The 22,136-nt window shown below is 41.5% G+C and overlaps 1 protein-coding gene across 6 annotated transcripts in view; it reads right to left on the reverse strand.

The window, feature by feature from the left end:
- Nucleotides 1-22,136, reverse strand: part of LOC104931496 (RALY RNA binding protein like) — a 93,917-nt gene that overhangs the window by 41,727 nt on the left and 30,054 nt on the right. For all 6 annotated transcript variants that reach the window (XM_027274080.1, XM_019254177.2, XM_019254179.2 and 3 more), the window contains exon 2: nucleotides 13,466-13,739. In XM_027274080.1, coding sequence (XP_027129881.1) covers nucleotides 13,466-13,721 — 256 coding nt within the window. In that variant the 5' untranslated portion in view covers nucleotides 13,722-13,739. The remainder of the gene's footprint in view (nucleotides 1-13,465; nucleotides 13,740-22,136) is intronic.

Consider the following 22,136-nt stretch of genomic DNA (forward strand, 5'->3'; position numbering starts at 1 on the left):
CTTTTGCGCTATAATTGGCAGGGAGGCCTTGTGAGTGAGAGGATGAAGGAACAAGGAGGGCAAAGTAGCGAGAGAGCGAGCGAGGAGTCAGAGGGAGTCAAATAAGGAAAATGTGAGAGGAAAAACAAAACACATGAGAGAGCAAGAGATGGCTCCGGGTGAGGTTATGGGCTGTTTTTAATGTTATTTTGTTTACACTGTCCTTCTTCATTCGCGGGGTAGAACTCCTCGGCGAATCTGTCACAGCGATTCTTAATTCGCACACTAAGCAGGGGGGAGTCAGCGGGGGTTACACTGCAGAGCCCCGTGAGCACGGGTCAGCAGAAAACCCTCCGGGGTCGCAGTAATTATCACTGCATGTGTAATCACCAGTCACAAAACATTACTCACACAATGCGTCACCATTTTATCGCCCCGGATTTGTCGTTTGTCGTCCGGCCTGAGGTGCGTATCAACGATTAAGCGGCAGACAATGACTGACTGGATCAATTATTATTGGGTGTTAAAGGGCAGATTTGACATCGCTGGGGGGTCTGTGTCAGGTCTGTTATGAAGGTCTGTCTGGTCCGGGTAAAGGTCGCACTGCAGTGGTCACACCTGGCACAAAATCACAGATTCCTTATTGTAGTATTATCTCTCAGTGTGCATAAACAGAGCATTACTAATCCCGCACAAAAGGCTCATTACTCTTGATACACGTCGCTGGGGCTGTTATAGATAAAGTCAGAGTGAAGACAAGCCTCTTTAGTTAATGTGCTTATTCCAAATATGTTGCCTAATCATAACAGGCAGTCTGCCAGCGTGCATATTTAGTGTAAAGTTTTACTTTTTGCATTAAGGGAGTCTAGATTTCAACCAGTGATCCATTCATTCAAGCCCATCTGTTTACATCAGCATGCCCTAAATGTGAACCTAAGCTCCCAGTAGTAAACAAGCATCTGTGATTATGCGTGGGGAACAATTATCCAACTCCGTTCTTCTTCAGTGGTCCAAAGCCACTTCCCCTCGCTGCCTCTCTCTCTCTCTCTCATTCTCTTTCTCTATGGATGTAATATTAATGAACACGTCTTAGCCAAGATGCTTGTTAGGCTTCAAGCTAATCCTGTTAGTCTGAAAGCTCGCGGTCCCCACTGTTCGTCTCAGAGTGGGCTTCTATCAGTTTATTTGCTAACTTATATAAAAGAAGCCTCGGGGATTCTCGGTGAGGTAAAGGAAAAAAAAATACCTGAGACACTGAGGTGGCTGGTTGGTCAGATGGGAGATATGAAGACAGGATTAATGATGGATGTGTCCTCTACTTACTGACTCACGGCAGCATCACTGTATATTTCAGATCTTGTCATGGCCAGTGGTGGAGAAGGTTATTTGTGTGTTTTGCTTACAGACCCCGCATTAAAGACTGTGTGCTTCTTTCAAAATACAGTAAATATGTTGGAAAATAGTTGCTGAAAACACGTGAAAAGACTTTGATATATCACTGAAACGTGGAGTTAGAGGTTAAAATAGTTTTTCACCAGTTTTCAGTCTCAGGATTTTGTGGGCGGTCCTTAAAGGGTGGCTCGATGACACGCTGAGGCCACCCTGAGCAGAGAGATAGAGATGAATTCATCTCGCACAGAGCGTTTCAAAGTTAGTCATGTCATTTTCTGAACTCATCTGACACGTTTCAGTCGCTGACTTTTTTTGCATTTTGTATTTAAAAAAACAAACAAAAAAAAAGTAATAATCATTCTCTTTGCCACAAACTGGGCTTAAACCTTTGGTGAAGGTCAGAAAATACACAAACTACCATAAAGCATGGCTATCATACAAAATAGAAAACATTTCAGGCTTTATAAACTATATTGGCTATGCATAAATACATTTAAATTCATTTTGTTTGTTAAAAAGTCATTCACATACAAAGCAATCTTCCCATATACGACATTACTTAAGTTTGGGGTTAATTAGACCCTGAGAGGCCAAAACTGCCTGTCAGACATCTTATGAACCAACTGTAATAAAACTTTTGGACTTGTTTGAGATTAAGGAGCTGTTGTGCTGTGTATTAAGTAATGTAAACACCAATCACAGCTAGTAAAGAGGGTCTGGGATCTCAAACACCCCAAAGAGAACATTAGATTTCAAGTACATTCGTGTTATCCATTTAAAAAAATGTATCGTCTATAATTTGTCAGGCTTTATTTGGTGATGTGAGACTGTGGCTCTGCTTTCAAAAACAATAACAGTCTTGTTTGTATCAAGCCGACTTTGATTATGTTTCTAATTAGCCGCCTTTCATCAGAGTGAGATTACATAAGATTTTCCATTTTTGGCTGCTGTTTTTTAGTTTATTTATGCTAGCAGACGTACTGTGAAAGAACTTCTGAAGTAACAGCATTTTAATTGGACTAGACAACTTCAATTTAAGCCGGTGCAGTTTCATGAGTAATCTGACTTTAATGTATTGCAAAAAACAGTAATTACTCATAAAAGCCCCATCCATATATCGTTTAATAATATACAATAAAAACAATCATTATCTTTAACTTTTATCTTTCTCTAATTGAAAAAACAGATTGTCTGTCTGTTTTCTGATGTTTTGTTCGCACAAATATTGATGTAAACACACATAACAGCCACAGACAATAACCACTTTAATTGCCGTGTAGCGTTAACGTTTGTATTAGAGAGTCTGTCAATAGATCTGGAAGCAACATCTTCTGTTTTGGACTTTTCTTTCATTGTGGATTATGCGACCCACTGGAATATCCGACGGCTACGGAGTGAGATATTACATTTTTCATTTTTGAGCATGTTGCTTGTTGCTGAGGAGGCAGATTTCTTTGTTTTGCTCAAGGGCACTTTGACACTCTGATGTCCGCGTGAGAATCCAAATTGGAGCGCACCGTCCTGCACCGCTAGAGAGAGTGATTTTCGAAATAATACTGCGATATCAGCCGGCATGAAGTGATGGAAAGTTTGTGAGGAAGTCATCGTTTTGCAACTCCATTACATGCACAAGCATAACTGTAGCACGGCACCTGCAGACAGAACATGCAGACGAAACTAAAAATAAGCTTGTTTTATGAATTCTATAAGCAAATGGAAACAGACCACCCCTTCCCCGTCGGCTTTTTCGGAGCTCACTGAGCCCCGCGCTCTGACTCTGATTCACAGCTCAGTGTTTCTCTACCTTCTGAACCCAGGTTTCTAATCAGAGAATTAGCTGCAGTTTCCCCTGCCAAAATCCACACGGTAATCCATCTCACTTTGTCCACACTGTGGCTCATGCCCCACTAAAGCATTTGTCAGAATGCATAAGAGAGGGAGAGAGGAGAAAGAGGGAGAGAGAGAGAGAGAGGATACAGAAAGAGATCCTGGCAGCTGGGAAATGTGCGTTCCTGGCTTCCTGGGTGGCTTTATTAAAGCCTATTAAGTGCACAATGAAAATTTTTACATTTCTTCTGTATTGTTTCCACAAAAGAAACACACTCTTATATTCGGTATACATTACAGCTTGGGTAAATCCTCGGGCCTGGCTATACCGTCCAAGTTATTGTACGAGTTCGAGCCTGCGCACTGCTCTGTACCTGCTGTTATGGATGCTTTTGTCGAGTGCTGGGTCAGGCCGACTGTGCATTCAACGTCCAGGCCGAGTCTCTCGGAGCGTGATTAATGAGGGAAGAGACGAACAACCAGGGTGCATTCTAATCACCCACAAGGACAAGGAGAGATATGGAAAGGGAAGAAAGAGAGGAAATGAGAGCGTGAAAAGAAAGAAGGAGAGGGAAGGAGATCATGTATTGATATCGCAGTCTGTGCGATATGATATTACCGTGGGTTATACGGTTAAAAATCCTTTTTCCGAGTGAGTTCTCTAACGTTTCCCCCATCTGCAAACACACACAGACCCCCACATACAAGCACACACACATGCTCAGGCACAGTGAATACTCTCACAGCCTCAGAAGCAAACACTGGGACATGAAAGGCACAGAGGGGGCCTTATGGGGTTCACTCTGGCAAAGCTCAGTCCAGTGGATCAGGAAGAATGCATCTAGTTGCATACTGTAATACCCACAAGGCCTCTCACTCATGACTGTTCATGCCTCTGAACCTGGCTCTCGAAATAAAGTTACTGAGCTGTGCAGTTATTGTAGACATAGCTGGAATTATCTATGCAAAGCGAGCCTGTGAATACTAATGGTGAATGATGGAGAGAATTACAGCAGCCAGGTGGAGAAGATGCAGGAGGATTGGTTTGGCTAGACATTAAAGAGAAAATCCCCATCGGATATTCACTTATAGTGTTAAGCCTGTGATACGCAGAGCATTTAGGGAATTGCGTGTGTTTGTGAGGGAGTGTAAAGCCACATCTTTGTCTCTTTGAGTTATAATTTACAACACCGACTCCTGACTCACACTTTAATAGTTTGACATTTCGGGAAACGGTCAATCACTTTCCTGCCAAGAGTTAGAACAGAAGATCTATACAAGTCTCACAGCATCATTTCAGTACAAAATATCCAGCTCATAACACCCCATAAATACCACGAGTTATACAAACAAGATATAATGTGTTAATTAGTGAGCTTTAGAGGTGCTGGTCGGGGGATTTTATTGTCTTCGGACTGTTTCCCTGTTTCCAGTCTTTGTGCTAAGCTAAGCTAACCCGGGCTCTGGCTTGTGGCTTCATATTTAACGGACAGGAACGACAGTGATATCGACCCTCTTATGTAACTCTCTGCAATAAAGCGAACAAGTGTACTTTGTGAAATGTTGAACTATTGATTCGAAGGAACCTGTAAGTGCAATGAGTGAGATGGGTTTAATGAAGCCTCGGTTGCGATCTGCGTCAGAGTGTATGGTATCAGATTTGAGACATGCCAGGTTGATGTGAGGATCGTAGCACGGTGCAGTGTAAATGGAAAAAAAAATTGGAAAATGGAGATAGAGAAAGCGATGGGGGGGGAGATTGTGAAATCTTCCTGTCAGCAAAAGAGGGCATAAGATACCGGATAACAAAGTTGATTTGAGGTCAATTATATATTTTTAGCGTCAGCATTATACCCTCTTGCCAGTGTATTCTGCGTTATTACTTGTCGTATTTCGATGGGTCGGCTTTGATTGATTGATTAATTTAATTATCCCAAAGGGAAATTGGTTTTCATTGTGGTTAGAAAATCGAACGTATACGGAAAACAATATACTCAACAAAAACAATCAAAGATACAGTCTGCGCGTGGCAGACAGCCAGTGCAGCATATATAGTGTAACACCGCACAAGTAAACAGTAGGACAATATACCCAACACGCTGTTTGCCACCATTTCGGATCGAGGACAAAAGTTTTGCCACATCTCATACAGTTGTCAACATGGAGGACAATTGAAAGCCTTTAAGAGATCAACTGCATTTGGCCAGAGTACAACTCCCTGCACACTGTCCTTCTACCTGTCCCTGCTTAGTTTCCTCTTCATCCTGGTATAGATCAGTTTGTGTCCTGTGTTCCTTTGCTATGCATCATGTTGGCCCAAAATGACGATTGATTGCAGTGCCACTGCCTTTGTAATCCGCTTAGGATGGATTTAGCATCTAAATCACTTTATTATTTATGTGCCTAACTCTTGCCAATGCCATTTGGAGGCTGTATGATTGGTGATCCATCACACATTATCCTTCACTGTGGTCATTAATATTGTAATGGGATGGACCTTCACCATGAAACTTCCAGGTGGAAGGGAATGTAGATCTCTTCTGGGAGGGTCAGGCTGTACTCAAAACAGAAGTCAACAGAGGGGAGATTATCAGTCGTGCTCGATACCAGACGGACTCTCCAGAGATGTTGTTAGTTTGCCCGCTCTCTGCTATTAACCTCTCTCTTTCTCTCCTCTGCTCCCAAAGCAGTTTGTATCTTCATACATGGCCTCTCTGTGAAAAATATGGGATGTTGTTTTTTTTTTATTATTGTCTTTTTCCGTCAGGGCTTCAATCACCACCTGTCAATCACATCTGCTGCCTGCAGGCAGACACACACACAAGCACACAGTGCCACATCAGGACAGAGTTGAAACAACCACCTCCGTAGATGAGAAAAACAAAAAAAGAGAGAACTCAACTAAACACATAAAGGGCAAGAGCGATATGCATGACAAAGTATTTGGTGCAAATGCATCAAAGGAGTCTTAACAATCATAACTCTCAAAACATAAATCTCTTTCAGCATCCGAGGTTTGATTTTAGCTGGCTTATGAAAAACAGCACTGTATGTTCAGACAGCAAACTGTCAGTGCATTGTATAGATGTAGCTTTGGAGACACAGCAGTAGCATGTTCAGTCTTAGTGCATGCTGGGGACAGCTGAGGGCAAAAAATCTGTCACACTTTGTCTCTGTGGCAGCCCACTGAGTCCACCGAAGAGCGAGGACATAAAGATGCAGCATTTGAGGTTCATGGATGTCGGCAATCATCATGTCAGTGTGTCACGAGGAATTCCCTCAGTCATCTTTTAGCCAGAGGGAAGGGAACACACAACACAAAGCGAGACGCAGAGATATTTGTTCTCGATGCGCCTTCTGCCACAACAGAGCAGCTGACCACACACTTGCGATTGTTAAGTTATTTTATTGCGACTGCAGTGACATTTAAGCCAGTTTGGGGGTGGCTAATTAGACCTCTTCCTGGGATTTTGATTGTATGTACAGATTGCGCTTCACTGGGCGCACTGTAAAACAGTGGCACATCTGGACTATAATTAACACGTACATTTTACACAGCTAGTTTTTTAGCTTCATTATGTAACAGGCAGTGCCCGGTCATGGCTAAATGAAGCACAGCCACTGGCATTTCTACTGACACAGTTAGCTTTGCTTAACCTTACACCTTTATTATCAGTAGTGGCAGTACATTAGAGTCCAAGCAGAATAACTGGAAACACCACACAACATCTAAAAAAAACAAAACATATTAAGTCTAGGTACATTTTCCTGACATTAGATTGGTAGGAGTGCTCCATAATTGTTTGATTTATGGCTGCATGCCTGGTGTAATTTCTAGTAAAGTGTATTTATAAAGTGTATTATTGTACCGACTCCCAAGAAAGTGCACTATATGCATATTAATATACCTTGTGGCATTAAATGGAACACAGCCAGAGTTTTAATGTTTCAGCGCCATGAAGAATGACAAGACAGTAGCAAAATAAAAAGAAACTGCGTATATTAGATTTAGTTAGGTCTTTGTTAGGTGTTGATTGACACTTTTATCTCACAATTCTACCCACATAGGAAAGTCAAGAGCTACTCACAGTTATTACCTATACATGCTTAGACAAACTTAATTTTTGCTGGTAGTGTTTTATGGGTACCTCCTGGGTAACATTTTATGGGTCAGCACCTCTGTGCAGCCCAACATTGTAATGCATATATCACTGTTCACCTCTATTTTATGAAAGAGACAATTCTTCCCTGGTGCATCCATTTGGCCTCCCTTAGTTACCTTGTATAGTAACTCTGCATTGACACTGGGCTAGATAGATTTAATTGATCCTCAGGGGCTGATGGGAAACAAAAAGCAGAGGTACAATATTTATCTTCCATATTGGAACTGAACCAGCATTGATTATTTTCCAATGAGAAGACCTATGACCCAAGACAGCAAGATCAATACAAGTAAGGTGCATGTGACCCAGCAATGTTACTGCCATCCCAAAAGCCATCTTCCTCCCTCATCTGCCAGGTAGCGGGATTTCCTGATCAAGGATTCAGATCTGCACCTTCTTGTTGGATAGCATGCCACAACTCTTCATTCAGAAGGTGTATGATGAGCTAGTATCAACCATGGTGCTCCCTTTCTCCAGACCAATGGTCAATTGATGTGCTATAGCCCTGGCAGTTTAGATAACTGTCACTTTTGGCTGTATATGTGACATTATATGCACTGTAGGATTGTTTTCCATAGAGGAACCTGACGAGGGTGAATGCTGTTACTGGTGGTGTTGAGTTGAGACTTCTGCCTTTCTGATGGGGACAGGAGAAGTGTGTGGAAGCCCTTACAACGGCAACAAAAAGTTGGAGGAGTTGTTACTAATGCTTGGCCAGGGTGTCGCCTTGTTCTCACTGGGTGACCTTTTCCAGCTGCTGTTCCACCTAGCTCATCTACTTTAGTGACCCTGCACCTCAACTGTCAACTGTGGTCGGATGTTTTTGTTGAATCACCTTGATTTGTGTAATATTTGGCTTGCAGCACAGACAAAATGATCTGTATCTGTAAGCAAAATCATGTATGCTGTCACGGTCACCCTGAACCTGTGTCCTTTTCTTCATCTGTGTACTCGTCTGATAGGAGGGATGACGAGAATTTGCATTCAAATTCCTTCCTGGTACGCATTTCCAGTCTCATCACATCCCACCAATCTCTAGCTGTTCCATAAAGGACATTCGGTGGACTGGCAAGAAGCTTATCATCAGTAAGTGGATATGAGGCCATATAGTCATGACACTGTTCCAAGTACATAAGGGGATCACTACAGTCCTCCATCATGGAAACTGCAACTTCACTGGGCTTCTCGCCATAAATCTCCCTCTTGCAACCAAGGCGTCAACTGGTGAAGACATTGGCAGACTATCAGGTTGGTTTGCATGGTAGATTGAAGGTGCTGATTTGCTTTGCCACAAGATCTGCTGAGTCGACCAAATGGGCAGTCTGCATTGCAGTAGTAGAAGTTTGATACAATCGCCATTTGATTGTAAGCTGACCTCCATGGTAATCTGTATGTTTTCCCAGGTTCTGGTATTTGTGTTCCTGTTCATCATTAACTGTCTGTTTGATTTCCATCAGAGTTTGACTCAGTTTCTGATTATGTGAATATTCAGCTTTCAGGTCCTGCACCATTATTTCTAGTTCTTGAATTTAATGTTGTAGTCCTTTCAAGGTTTGAGTTAAACTTTTTTCATTCATTGGAGGTCAAAACAGTGAGAAAGTAAGTCCCATCTGGGATGCCATTTCCTGAAGTGGATGGCCTTATATTTTTTTTTTTAGGCATGAGCCAGAGTTTTGTCTGACAATGAAAAATGTTTGAGGTCTAATCGGTCAGTTCCTCACATGGATACCTGAACCTGTATACACTCATGTCATGAACCCACTTCTCTTGAATCTGTATCACCAAATACAACAATAGGCCATAATCAGAGAAATACAGCAAGCAAACGAAAGTTCAATATAAATCAGTGTATTATCAGTAAAATTACCTCTAGAGGCACGTCCATGTAATTCCATTTCGTGTGCCAAGGTTATATATAAAATAAGGAGTCCAGAGCTCAACAAAAAGTACCACACTTCAACAATTACCAAAAAACAGAAACTCGTCTACAATAAAGTTCAGTACATTGTGTGTAAACCCACTTCCCAACCAAATCAATAAAATATCTCTGGCAAAGTTTCAGTTTTGTTCAGTTCAGTTTTCCCCACACGAGAAAATCTTCTTCCCAAACAAATCAATAACGAATCTTTCAAAACAAACAAAACTGAACATCTTCTACGCTGTCGGAGATACCGCCGATACCAAACAGTTGTCTTCATAGACACATTACATGGCAAGGACTGGGGTAGTTTAGAGGGTGTTTTTTTTTGGCTGCTGACACGAGGCCACGGATAGGTCATGGAGAGGCGAAGTATGCTACTAAGAACAACACACTGCAAGATGGATGCTGCCTCTTCTGCAGTGGTACAATACAAAGCATTGCAGATTTCTCTGGAGAATCCCATTGGCAGAACAAGGGAGGTCTGACTGGGTGTGATTTAAACATTTATTTATTTATTTTTCTCTCTTTTAATTAGAGAAAAAGAATCAATAGTTATGGCAGATCGCCACAGTACAGTATTAAGTTGGATTTAAATGTTTTAGGACCATGAATAGAGACATAAAAGCAAACCAAGCATTCCGCTTTAAAAATGCTTCGCTTGAATTCTGGCGTTAATTGACATTATTATGGAAGAGCTACACAGAGCTGCAAAATGGTAAAAACCTATTTAAAAAAATGGTGATACATCTCCAGGAACATTCTTTCTCTTTTAGGTTTCTTAAGTGTGGCAATTTCTTGTATATTGATTGCTGATTTATATGTTTTATAGTATTCATTGGGGGCATTGGGGTCTGGATTTGAATGGAGTAAGAGACAACAGAGGTAAGATTCTTCATGTCTGCTCTGCAAGACTTCAAAATCTGTGTTCATGTGGAGTGCCTTTAGAGAAATATCTTCATGCTCGTAACTCTGAATTGAGAGTAGAGTTACTGCTATTTAGTAGTGATTACTGTGCTCACAATCCTAGATGTGAGCTCATAAACTCCTATTCATATTTGATAGGGTAATGGAGCATTCGTTTTTTCACCCAGCAGCAGGGGGAAGAAGGTGCTGCCAGCTGTGTTATTATAGAATTTTTGCATTCTTTCATCAGCTGTTGTTCATCCATACGAACACACAGAGTGACAGTCTCATCTTCTGTGGCAGCGGCAGGCTATGACCTTTGACACTCGTGTATCATTGAGTGCACAGATTAGTCATCCAGCCGAAGTGGACCTGTGCAGTTGCAGGATGATGTGATTATTCCACTGATTTCTTTTTTTCAGTGGCCAGCAGAAAACCTCCACAACAACATGTTCTGCTTCTTTTTACGTGGGCTGCGGATGATCTCGGAAAACATTGCCAGCGATGGTTCAAGCGTCAACAGATCTGAATTCTCCAGCAACGCAGAAATGTGATCTCTGAGACTGAGACGCAATAACCTTGCAGATAATTACACTTTAATGAAATGTTTTCAAACAGGAAGATAGATCCTTTTTACTGAGGTCATACCTCCAACTCCAAATCATTATGTGGCTGATTCATTTCTCCGCCATGTTAATGTGAAAAATCAGCTTGGGAGGATGAAACTGAGGGTGTCCTTAATTGTCAATTAAGGGTGTATCTTGCAGTGATACACCCGTCACATGACTTGTAGATTGAGTGATAACAGTGAGGGCAGGATTGCCTTGCTGCAAGGTCATTTCGGATTGAACTCTGGAGTAATGAAAATACTTTCGATTATGTTTGCTTTCTCAACCAAATACAAGCAATCAAACGTGAAAGAGAGCCAAATAATTTGCCGGGAAGTCACAAATAAATCTCAAACACTATTATTATGGGTATGGTAGAGTGCTCAGTGATGGTTTTGGCCCTGACTGGCAATAGTCCTGGTTGCAACAAGGTTTTAATAACTGTTTGTTTTTCTACTCGCTCGCTGATTGCAACATCCATAATGCCAAATATCAAACTAATGGAAGAATTAAAGAGCAAAAACACATTAGACATCATTAATCAGGCAAAGACAGCTCATCATTACGTGCTGTTGATCGTTTGTCCTTACCATCTTGGAACAATGGATGGAGATGCACAAAATGTTTCATTAACTATCGTTGCTATATTGTCAGCGATTTTATAGTGAACATGGTACATACATGTGTGGTGTTAAAGGTCCAGTGTGCAAGATTTAGGAGTATTATTGGTAGGAATGGAATACAACATTCATTAGTATGTTTCCATTACCTTTATATCTACAGCGAGAGCGGGTCTGTCATGTTGAAGCACCATTTTTCTACAGTAGCCCAGAACAGACAAACCAAACTCTGATCTAGAAACGGCCTTTTGCTTTTATTGTGAAGTTTCTCTTACATGCTTGGAAGGAGAGGATGAGGCATGAGAGTGTATTCAATTGGCTGCAATCTGCGACTTCACCTCTAGGTGCCACTAAATCCTATACACTAGACCTTTAAACTCCCATCTAAACAGAAAAACTGAATGATAACCTGTCCTGTTGATGCAGCATCTCTGCATTTTCCTTCTTTGACTACTCCATTTCTGCTCTGCACATACATTATTTTAGTAGTGTTCATTAACACGGGAGCTATCTGTCTGGGGAATATTGTTTTCACTGGGTAATGCCCTTGAACTAGCAACGTCTATCTCAGTTGTGCTCATTATCTTGTGTATTACTTTCTTTCCTTGACTTCCAACCATCACCACCCTGAGGATACTATATAATGGAGTAGAAGAGCGTATGAACAGTTAGAAAGATCATCTTCGAGCCTGGAGGACAAGAGTTGAAAAACATGTAACCTGCTGACATGTCCATGTACACACTGTCTTTATTCCAAAACTGCAGGCCTTGAAGGGAAGGCTATTATCATCACTCCCTAATCACTGCTGTGTAGAGCTCTGTGTTTTCTTGTGGGGATTGACCAGGTCAGAGCAGATGCCAAATCTAAAATGAGTACATATTTTACATTCACATAATAATCCATTCCTGCTCTTCTATCTGTGTTATCAACTCCTACTAATGTTTTTAAAAACGCTGTACACCCAGTGATCATTGCACTCTTTACTCTCTGGCTTCCTGTGAACAGTAGGTGAAACTTCAAACATGTTGCACTCCACCTCCACCTCAACCCAAGGTTCTCCCTTGTAGGTGTCTACGCTCCCCTTTGGGAAGTCATCATCGTCACTCGTGAAAACTTTGCTGGCTGAGTTTGGTGTATCACCGTGGGGAGTGACGAAGTCGGAGCCTAAATTCCAAATATCAACTCACATATTCAAAAGTCACATAGTAATCCTTTCCTGTTGTGCGCTTAGCTTCACATACTCCTCTCTTTGATCGTCTCATGCAGATATTTTTAACTGTCTTGCATACTAACATGCAGTAATATTTGGACTCTTTACACTCTGGGCCCCTTGTTCCCTAGTTGAAACACATTGCACTTTGATCAGAAAGATCTCTTGCCTGTATGCAGTGTTATCATTGTAAAAGTATGTTTTTAAAGTGTCTAGGAATGAGCTCTGATGTATCTTTGCAATTCATCCCTGGCTCAGCTTAACAAAGATGCTTTAACAAGATAAAGCTCAAGGCGATCCCTTCTTCACAGACAAAACAAATACTGATTGAGCAAAACAAATGTGAATAAAAAAGCGTTTCACAGTCAACTTCCACAAAAACAATCCACTGCAAAGTGCATGCACAGTAGAAAATCAATGCTTGCGCAGCATATTGCAGCTACTTCCCATGCCACTTAACATATTCTGCTCGGCTCAAAGTAGTGCATCTCAAGAACTTTGACATAGTTTTTTTTTTGTTGCTGCCTGATAAATGTTAAAATGAAACTGTGCTCACATTCACTAGTGGATCAGTTAACGGATTGAGCAGGGATTTTCTCCAAAAACAGCATGACAACAAACACAGACACTTCAACATTTAGGAGTCAAGGGAAGTTCTAAACCAAATGTCTGAAAGATGCCTCAGGCATTTCGTGTTCCCAAGAGAGACTATCTATTCCTTCAGCAACGAACTGGCTTGAACAAAACATTCTGTATTTTAAGTGGAAAGTTTTTGCAAAATACCACATAGACTGTATCTCACTGGACCTTCGTAACGGCATCAGCAATGCAGAAGACTCACCGAGAGGCTGTCCAGCGATGATACGGGCGTTTTCTCCCGCCACAGCTGCTCGGGCGTTCCTCTCGTTCAAATACTGTACGAAGGCGTAACCCTTGTGCACGGAGCAACCCACTATCTTGCCGTACTTGGCGAAGATGACTTCTATGTCGGTCTTCTTGACGATGGCTGTGTTGAGGTTGCCGATAAAGACTCTGGAGTTGAGGGAGCGTGGGTCATTCTTGTTGGTCACGTTGCTGGTCTGGGTTTTACCAGTCATTCTCCTCCAGTTGCCCTCCTGGGACACAGACATAGAGGGGGGGAGGGGAGGACATGGCTTTAGAGGTTATGGAGAGGCCAACTCCAGCTGTTGATCCTGCTAAACACTGTGCAACCCCAAAGTCTGCAATATTAAATCAATCGATAAATAATCCTATAGTAAAATGTCTATTTTTAAAAATGTTCATCATTCTCATTTTCACATTTCTCTACATGTCCTCATCCTCCCACAGGCCCACTAACCACTAGCTCAATAGACTGCTCGTTGGCTAAAGAAACCAGAGAGACACATTGGATGTTTTCCTCAGAGTTGTGTGTCTTTTTTTAAACATGTTTAGAATCTCTGAAACTTTGAATTAACCCGTTAACTATTGCCATCAGCTCTTCACTTCGAATCTTAACCCACTTCAGGCTAGTTAGCTGATTAACTAAGGGGTCAACTACCAAATTTTGCATATTATGCAATGCTGTAAATAAACACAGTACACACACAACGAACCTCTCCTTTTTATTACCTTAGCAAGGCTTCACGAGTTACCTAAGCCAGTTAGCTGGATAGGTAGGTAGCAGCTAACTAGTTAACCTGGTTAACTGGTTTATATGCTGAGTTAGCTCAGCAATGCTTTGACTTTAAAGTTGTTTCTCAGATAAATCACACGACTCTGCGGTTTCTTTAGCAAATGAGAGTTGCTAGTTAGTTGCTGGCAGTTGCTGAGAGACTGCGGTCATGTGCTTGACTGAAAAAAATGTGACATTATGACATAAAATGTGACATTAATAAAAACTATTCCTAGAAAAAGTAGCATTATTAAATCAAAACAGACTATAAACTGCAGTTTAAGAAAGAAACAAGACTAATAAAGTAACATTAAGTAAGAATTCTCTGAATTATTTTGCATTTTTCAGCGACATTACATTTATTTATTTAATATTGAACACTTTAGGGCTCTATAAAACACAAGGTTCATATTTGAATTTGCTGTTGAAATCTACATCAGTGAATGCAAATACACACTCTTTTTTTTTTGTCGGCGAAGGCTTTTGTTGATGAAGGTTTACCTTATTTAAATCATGTACAAGGTCACTGGCCAGTCAACTGCTTACCTAAGCCACATTATTTGCACGGTTGAAATGCTACCACCGGATGGCTGAGTGAGAGGAGAATAAGAAGGAGCAACAATATGCGAATGTCACAGCAGTTTCCGCCGCTTTGTGAGAAACCAAATACAGTAGCTGTCAGTGGGAAAGCTTTGCTATCTCAATACCCATATTGTTGCATCCCTAATGCTTTGTGTCCCGTTTCACTGATCACAGAATGCGTAGGCTGTAATTCATGTTACAGTTTTATTCAGACTTTTTTTCTGTGCTGTCAAATTATCAGCGTGCATTAGCCTCGGCTTTTGTAGGCCTCCCCCTGCAATTATTTCTAAGTGACCTTTTCATAACCCAAATGTTAGTTTTTTTTCTGAAAGATGACTGGCTGCATGATCAGGGAACTCATATCTCCCAAAGAAAGGATGCACCATTGAACAATTCAAGTTCTCTCTTTGATTATATACATACATAAGATCCCACATATTCTCACACATCATTACATTTTGATAGCTGTATACAATCCAGGTTTTCCTCTACAGTTTATATTCCAAAATGGATTACACTTAGCACATTAAATGCTGTGAAATATTATGATGAAAACACTGAATATTCAATATTTGCCTCCTCTGAGTCTCTGTCCCTGACACACGGCGATAACAACTATTCAGCTTTGAGACGGAAAAAACCTGAATGATGGATCCAATCCTTGGTAAATAGGATTAGTAACCAAGGTAACACTGATGTTGCTGGAGTGTTGTGTGGATGCACACATGCACATACATTTTGTCATCAGCAGTCAGCGTAGATCAGGTCAGCGTCCTCACAATAACATGATGCAGCTTTTTCTTTCTGAGAAGCGCTATAATGGGTTTTTGTTGGGCTAATTATAGCATGGCTATGTGATTATGTCGAAAGTACAGTGAGGGGGGGATGTAATTCACACACTGCTGCGATGCTTAAATTCCACCGTAAGGTCGGTTGTTCTGTACCTACAGTAGATGAAGGAGGAAAGTGTCCGGTCATCCAGGAAATACGAGAGCGGCCATGTGATTTCCTACTCTGTCAGGCATCCATTACACCTGAGTCTCAGATCATGCTAGACATCCAGCTGCTCAGTCATGCATGAACACACATTATTTCACTTGGCAGCACATGTTTTCAGCATTACATCACCTACAGTATGATATTCGCTTTCCAGTGAGGATGCAACAGCCACTATGGGTTGCGTGACGATTCATGGCTCCTATGGGCTCACTGTTTACAGTGCTGCATCGGTGCGTGTGTGTGTGTGGGTGGGTGTGTGAATAAACTGCTGCTCGCCATCTCTCAAATGGCCTTGACATTTATCAGCCGCAGACACTGAAAATTAATGTGGCGCAGGCCCACCATACACATACATGTGCTAACGCAAACAAGCTCCTGCAATGACCACCTAACGGAGGTTTAAACCCACAATCTGACACCCGGACCATATTGATGTGCGTGGACAGGTCACGGGGAACATGACAAATCAGTGGAGAAGCGTTCGATTGCCATTCTCATCAGATAAATCAGGAGTGGGTAACGGTCACGGAGCCCTCTTACCGCTCCGTACTGTTATATTTCATGTTGTCTTTGTTGTTTTCTTTAGCGCAGGACACTAATTTATTCCATCAGTGGTTTTCCTGCTGACCTTGCCATTTAGTTTATTTACAACCTCCATTAAGCCTCTCATCCTATGAGGTGATAGCGTCATGGGGGAGAAACATGGAAAAACAACACAGGAAGTGATAGGCACCGGGAGTGTAATTGGCAAAAAAAATAATTGTTCAGAGGACTTGACATTTGTTATCAAAAAAAAAAAAAAAGCACAAAGAGCTTCATCCCAGAAACGCAGTCGACAAACCGCTTTTAGAGGAAAAAAAAAAAAAAAAGATGACCTGGTGTTCAAAGCACGCTCTTTAAAAATGATTACAGCTTCTACAGTACTGCCTTTTTGTCAGTAAAGAGCCGAAGACAGATAAGTCTTCATTTTCACTTTCATGCCAGCGCAGTCGTGTCAGAAAAGGTGTCACATTTTTCAAAAGGCGGATGTCTCGTTTTGGAATGAAACACTGCTCTTCTTCTGGCGTTACAGAAAAATCCTGGCATGCTTTTTTTTGCCTCTAATACGCTATGAAAAAAAGCATCGCAATCTCATGCCAATGATGAACAGATAAGGATAAGGTCAGCAGGGAAAAAAAGGACCAAGGTCGTGTGGTTGACAGCGCTGCTGTGTTGAGTGAAAGTGGTTGAGTGAAAAAAAAAAAAGGGTTTAATACAAAAGGTAGCTGTACTACTGAGCTGTACCTTGCTCTTAAATGCATTGTGCCTTGGTGGACAGGCTCTTAAAAGGTTGTTGTTTGGGTCTGGCCACTAGCCTGATTTATAGACATTTTTTCATGAAGGGAGGGAACTCATTGAATTGATTCCTTTTGTAATTTCCTACCACTCCAACACTGTACATTTCTCTTCGCCATGCCTCAGCCACTCTGCTCTGATTGTTGCCAAGGCAGCTTGACGGGCTGAGGAAAGGCTGGAGAAGCTGCTCAGTGAAACAGAACAGAGGGAAGGTAGCCCGATACACCTTTTTCAATGCTGTTGCTGCCATGTACTGCAGAGGTGGAATAATTGCTTCATGGATTCCTTCCATTTATATCTTGTCTTAAAATGTGTCTCTCTGCCTGTGAAAACGATGGCAACAACCGAGAAATAAATTCCCTGCATTTGTAAATCAATGCCGGCGTTCGTATTGTAGCCTGCAGAGCGCTTCTGTTGTGCAACCAGACATCAATTTGTTCATTTTTGTGTAGTGTGGTCAGAGGGCGAACCTATTCTCCCCCACTAAGACAAGCAGTCACAACATTTTGCCTGACTTCAAGGCAAACGAAATGTCGTGGGAATTTAATATGAACAGGATAATGACCTTAAAGCAATTAAATTCCATATAGGACAATCCACATCTCCACCTGCCCCTTAAAATGTGTTTAGTCTTCAAGAGGGAGAGAGAGATAAACTTAATTTCACTTCACATTTCCAATCAGTTGCTGCCCTTTGGCTTTACGAGTCAAAGCGTACAGCGTTGGGCTGGAATTCAACTCAGACAGCTACAGCAAAGAGGCTCTATAAAAGGAAGAGGTACAACTCTAATTTTGCCCGCCAAGGGTGCTTGAAGTGCTGTAAAAGCATAAATGAATAACTGCAAATGGGACATTTACACAACATCACTATTTATGACTATCACAAGTCGTAACTGAGGGATTCTTTTTTCTCAGTAACACTTTTGAATAACCTATCACGGTGTGAGGACATCCAGGGGTGTGTGCTTTGTCTCCGAACTTCAATCATGGAGCTCGGGCTTTTTACAGTTTCAAACATCTTTGATAATCATCTGCCGTAGTTGTTTGTGTGGAGTATTTTCATTGAGGGAGGATGAGTAGTTTGGATGAAGCCAGCAGGTGGGGAGGGATAATGCCAGACACGACACTGTCAACAACTGATAGCTTTTAGTATTCCTTGTCTTTATTGTTTGATTTGTATTTTTATGCAGCCCGTGCTCACCAGAAAGAATGCCATATTTTTGCTTGCAGTGTATTGTTATGTTTAGTGTTAGGTTAGACCTCGAGTGGCCGTACGTAGAACAACGGAGGAAATCAGGTGATGTGGTATGAAGAGCGCCAAGGTTGGGATGGATGGGAGACTTCCACCCATTGGACTGCTGTTCTTGTGTGAAACCAAAAGGCAGTTAATTACGTTATGGCACGTAACTAACACACCCAAACCATGTACCAAGTAGTTTTGTTGCCTAAACCAAACCGATTTAATTCACCACGTGAGGTCCAATAAGCTTGTCACTAATATTTGGCAATCATTGGCAATATACCTGTTCAGCCTCTTAGGTATGAGGACGTGTTGGTAAGGCGTAGTGTCACGTAATTTATTTCCAGCTACAGCAGGCAGTTTTTTCAAAGACACTACCTGGCCAACACCAAGGAGTGTACAATGGCTACAGTAGTTGACATATTGGAGCATTTCACAGAGAGACAAAGAGATATTTTCCTCATGAGTTAGTGGAGAGCTACAATAAGTGTAGAGGATTGAGGATCTCATTGAATGAATGAGAACTGAGAGTTTCCCTACCTTCTTGGGCTACAGCTCGAGACGCTTTACCTTTTAAGAACAGCAGCATATACATTTAAAAAAACATAAAAGTACACTTACCAAATACTCCATGTTTTCTATATACTTGAGAATCTGTTTTTATTTAGGTGCCTTACTGTATATTGTCCGTCTTGGGAGAAAAACTATATCAAACTGTATGTCCCGCATACATTTAATCTGCCTTCAATACTCTAGCCTTTCTCAGCAGGGCTTTTTCCTCTTACCTGCAGCAAACCTCATTTATAATATAAATAGTGGCTATATGCTTTGCAGCTCCAACCTTTTTTTTTTTTCATTCTTCTCTGAACTCTGCAGCAGAAAATTCATTAACTACTAAAGAGCCCAGGGCAATGATACAATTAGCTAAGATGCAAATAGAGCCATTTCTCAGTTGGCCCTCGTTCACCTGCAGTGGGGAAATGGGTAAAATGAGAGACTCCTGTGTTCTGTAGCGTGCCAGAAACGGGATGTTACACGACTAGAATTTGTTATCATCCAGGGGGAGCCGGCTGTTTGCGATGGACAAGGGGTACACTTCAACAGCTCTGACAAGATTTCATTTCTTTCTGTGGTCATATACAGCTGCACAGAGTTGAGAGTAATCTGGTCAAACACGGTGAGCTGTTGAGTGTAGAATAGATCAATCTCTGTCTGCTTTTAATCCAATTTGATTGGTAGGGATAGCACCGTGGGGTGTTTTATGACATAAAACCCACTCTGCATGATTGTTTTGAAGGCTTCCTCTCCACTATGGAACATAGCTCAGGAGGATATTTAAAAGCTCCAAGGTGCAGTGAAATATTCCCATTTTCTCCAAATGGCCAGGCAGACTAACGGTATCTATTTCTGAGAAACACCATCAGGGTGTTTATGAGCACATCAGGTATGTCTCTTTAGGATAGAATCAATATAAAGACACCTGGACATTGGTAGAAAAGTGTTGCATTCCTCCAGTTTGGTACGAGTGGCAAAACATCAAATGAACATACTCAAGGTCAAAAGGTACTGCTTCACATACTGCTGGTTACTATGGCAATGTGCCGTGTTTTATGCTTTTATAATATGTTTTGAATGCAAATCATTATCTCTAAGACGTGGTGGAGTGTAAATGAAGAATCACAAAATAGAGTGCACAATGTACTTTCCACCTCTGCGGGTTTCCATGATAACTGCATTCACTCTCAGACTCAATTTTCTTCACTTCAACACCCCATTTTAAAGCAAAAGTATTAAGTATACTACAGTTATATTCTTACTGCAGCTCTATCCCCGACTACTCCTAAAGACAGATAATATTATGTTTAACTCAGCCTACTACGTATATATTTATATGCATATAAGATATAGTCTTTAGTTGATACTAGAAGTATCACTACAAATGTTGAAGTAACTAGCAACTGCAAAAATTGAATAATACCAGCTCCAGTGGTCTGTGTTTGTCCATTTTAAATGCGCAATATATATATATTTCTTTTCCAAACAAGCACTAACTACCTGCTGTCTCCTGTTTGGTGCTGGGCAGCCACTCAGAATTTTCCGCCCGCAGCCCTGAGCCAGACAGATATATTCCATTCAGATAAGGGAGGGCCTGTCATAGACCTGTCATGGACCAGCCAGTAATTCTAGAGTACTGCATGTATAGTATACAGTGTGTCTTCAGAGCTTTGAAAACAACTGCCTGCTGCCAAAACAGCAAAGTTGCAGGTCGGAAAAAGCCTTAACAATGAACTGGAAGTTGCCATAAAGCTCTGTAGAGCTGAGGGGAGCTGAGGAGTGATGATTCTTTACTACAGGAAAAAACTCTTTCACATACAAGTAGTCGTGCGATCCATTGTTGACTTCATAATGTTGATTGAAGCCGCTTTAAATGAAGGAACATTGAAAGGATTGCAAACACAACCGGTTAGGGAAGACTGTGGGTATACTTTGGAAACACCACACAAGCATTTTAATTAAAAGTTAACAGTCAGACAGGTGGAACACTTTAATATGGCTGTTCTGTAAATGATCTGGTGCAATGACATTATAATCAATAATGATCAGCACTATGACTACAAATCCAGAAAATATATTTAAAATTACACAAGTGGAGCCAAAGTGTTTAAACATGCTAAAATATTGTCGTGCTTTGCTTTGATTGGGTAGGTTTAATTTATTTGGTCGTTGACCGTTCTGCTCTTCTAATTAAATTTGGATGTGTCATCATTAGCGCTCCAAGTTGCAGCTGCAGCTGGGACAAATTTTTAATGGGGGCAAATTAGCATTTGTTAACATCTACTCTGCAGGAGAGGTAAAACAAAGTCCCAACTCTTTATTAGGAGCATTAATCTACACTTTAAAAAGAATGTAGAAAACACAAACTGGAGCCCGGGCGTCAGTATCTACCGGGATCATGTAGCCAAGCGGCAGCATGTTTGTCAAAGTAGGGGACATTTCATTTAATCTTGTTCTCAGCTCCCCACAATTAACAGCTTGCAGAAGGATATTTCTTATTTATGGGCACCCCTGTGAGCTGCGCTGTGTTCAATAGCCTGTATTGTAAGAGGATGACAGGCAATTTTTTTGGCTTCAAAGACTTGGCAACAACTCAGTTGAATTTAAATGACCTCGATATTCCCAGGTTTCATTTACGGAATTACTATGCAGGGATATTATCTGTATAATATCATGAAAATAAGACATCTTAAGAAATATTAGATGCACTTTGCTCATCCTGTGAGCTTATGCATATGAATATCGTAAAATATGTTGTTTTTAAGTCCAATTCCAAGAGGTTTCAGTGAAGATATATTTGGCATCGCCTCTTCTCTAGTGGTGTTGCACAGAGGGGCTGGTTGGCCATCTGTAGCCTTGCCACGACCTATGTGTCAGCAGAGACCTCGTCCAGCAGCAGCTGCCCTTGCCTGTAGCACCCCGCCTGGCGCCCAAACCGTTTCATGAGAAGGTGCTTGCCCATCACACTCCCCCGGTCTGTGTACATATTTCTGCTGGTGTTGTAGCAGGACACGGTGGCTTGCACGCACGGTGAGGCAAAGTCCTGCTCCCCGTCTGCTGTGAAGTGCAAGCTGGCCCGACCACACATTCACACCGCGAGCAACGCAATCAATCAAGTCACCAGAAATTCATTAATTTCATATTGAGG

Source organism: Larimichthys crocea, chromosome XXIII, assembly GCF_000972845.2.
Source record: "Larimichthys crocea isolate SSNF chromosome XXIII, L_crocea_2.0, whole genome shotgun sequence".
Classification (NCBI taxonomy): Eukaryota; Metazoa; Chordata; class Actinopteri; family Sciaenidae; genus Larimichthys; species Larimichthys crocea.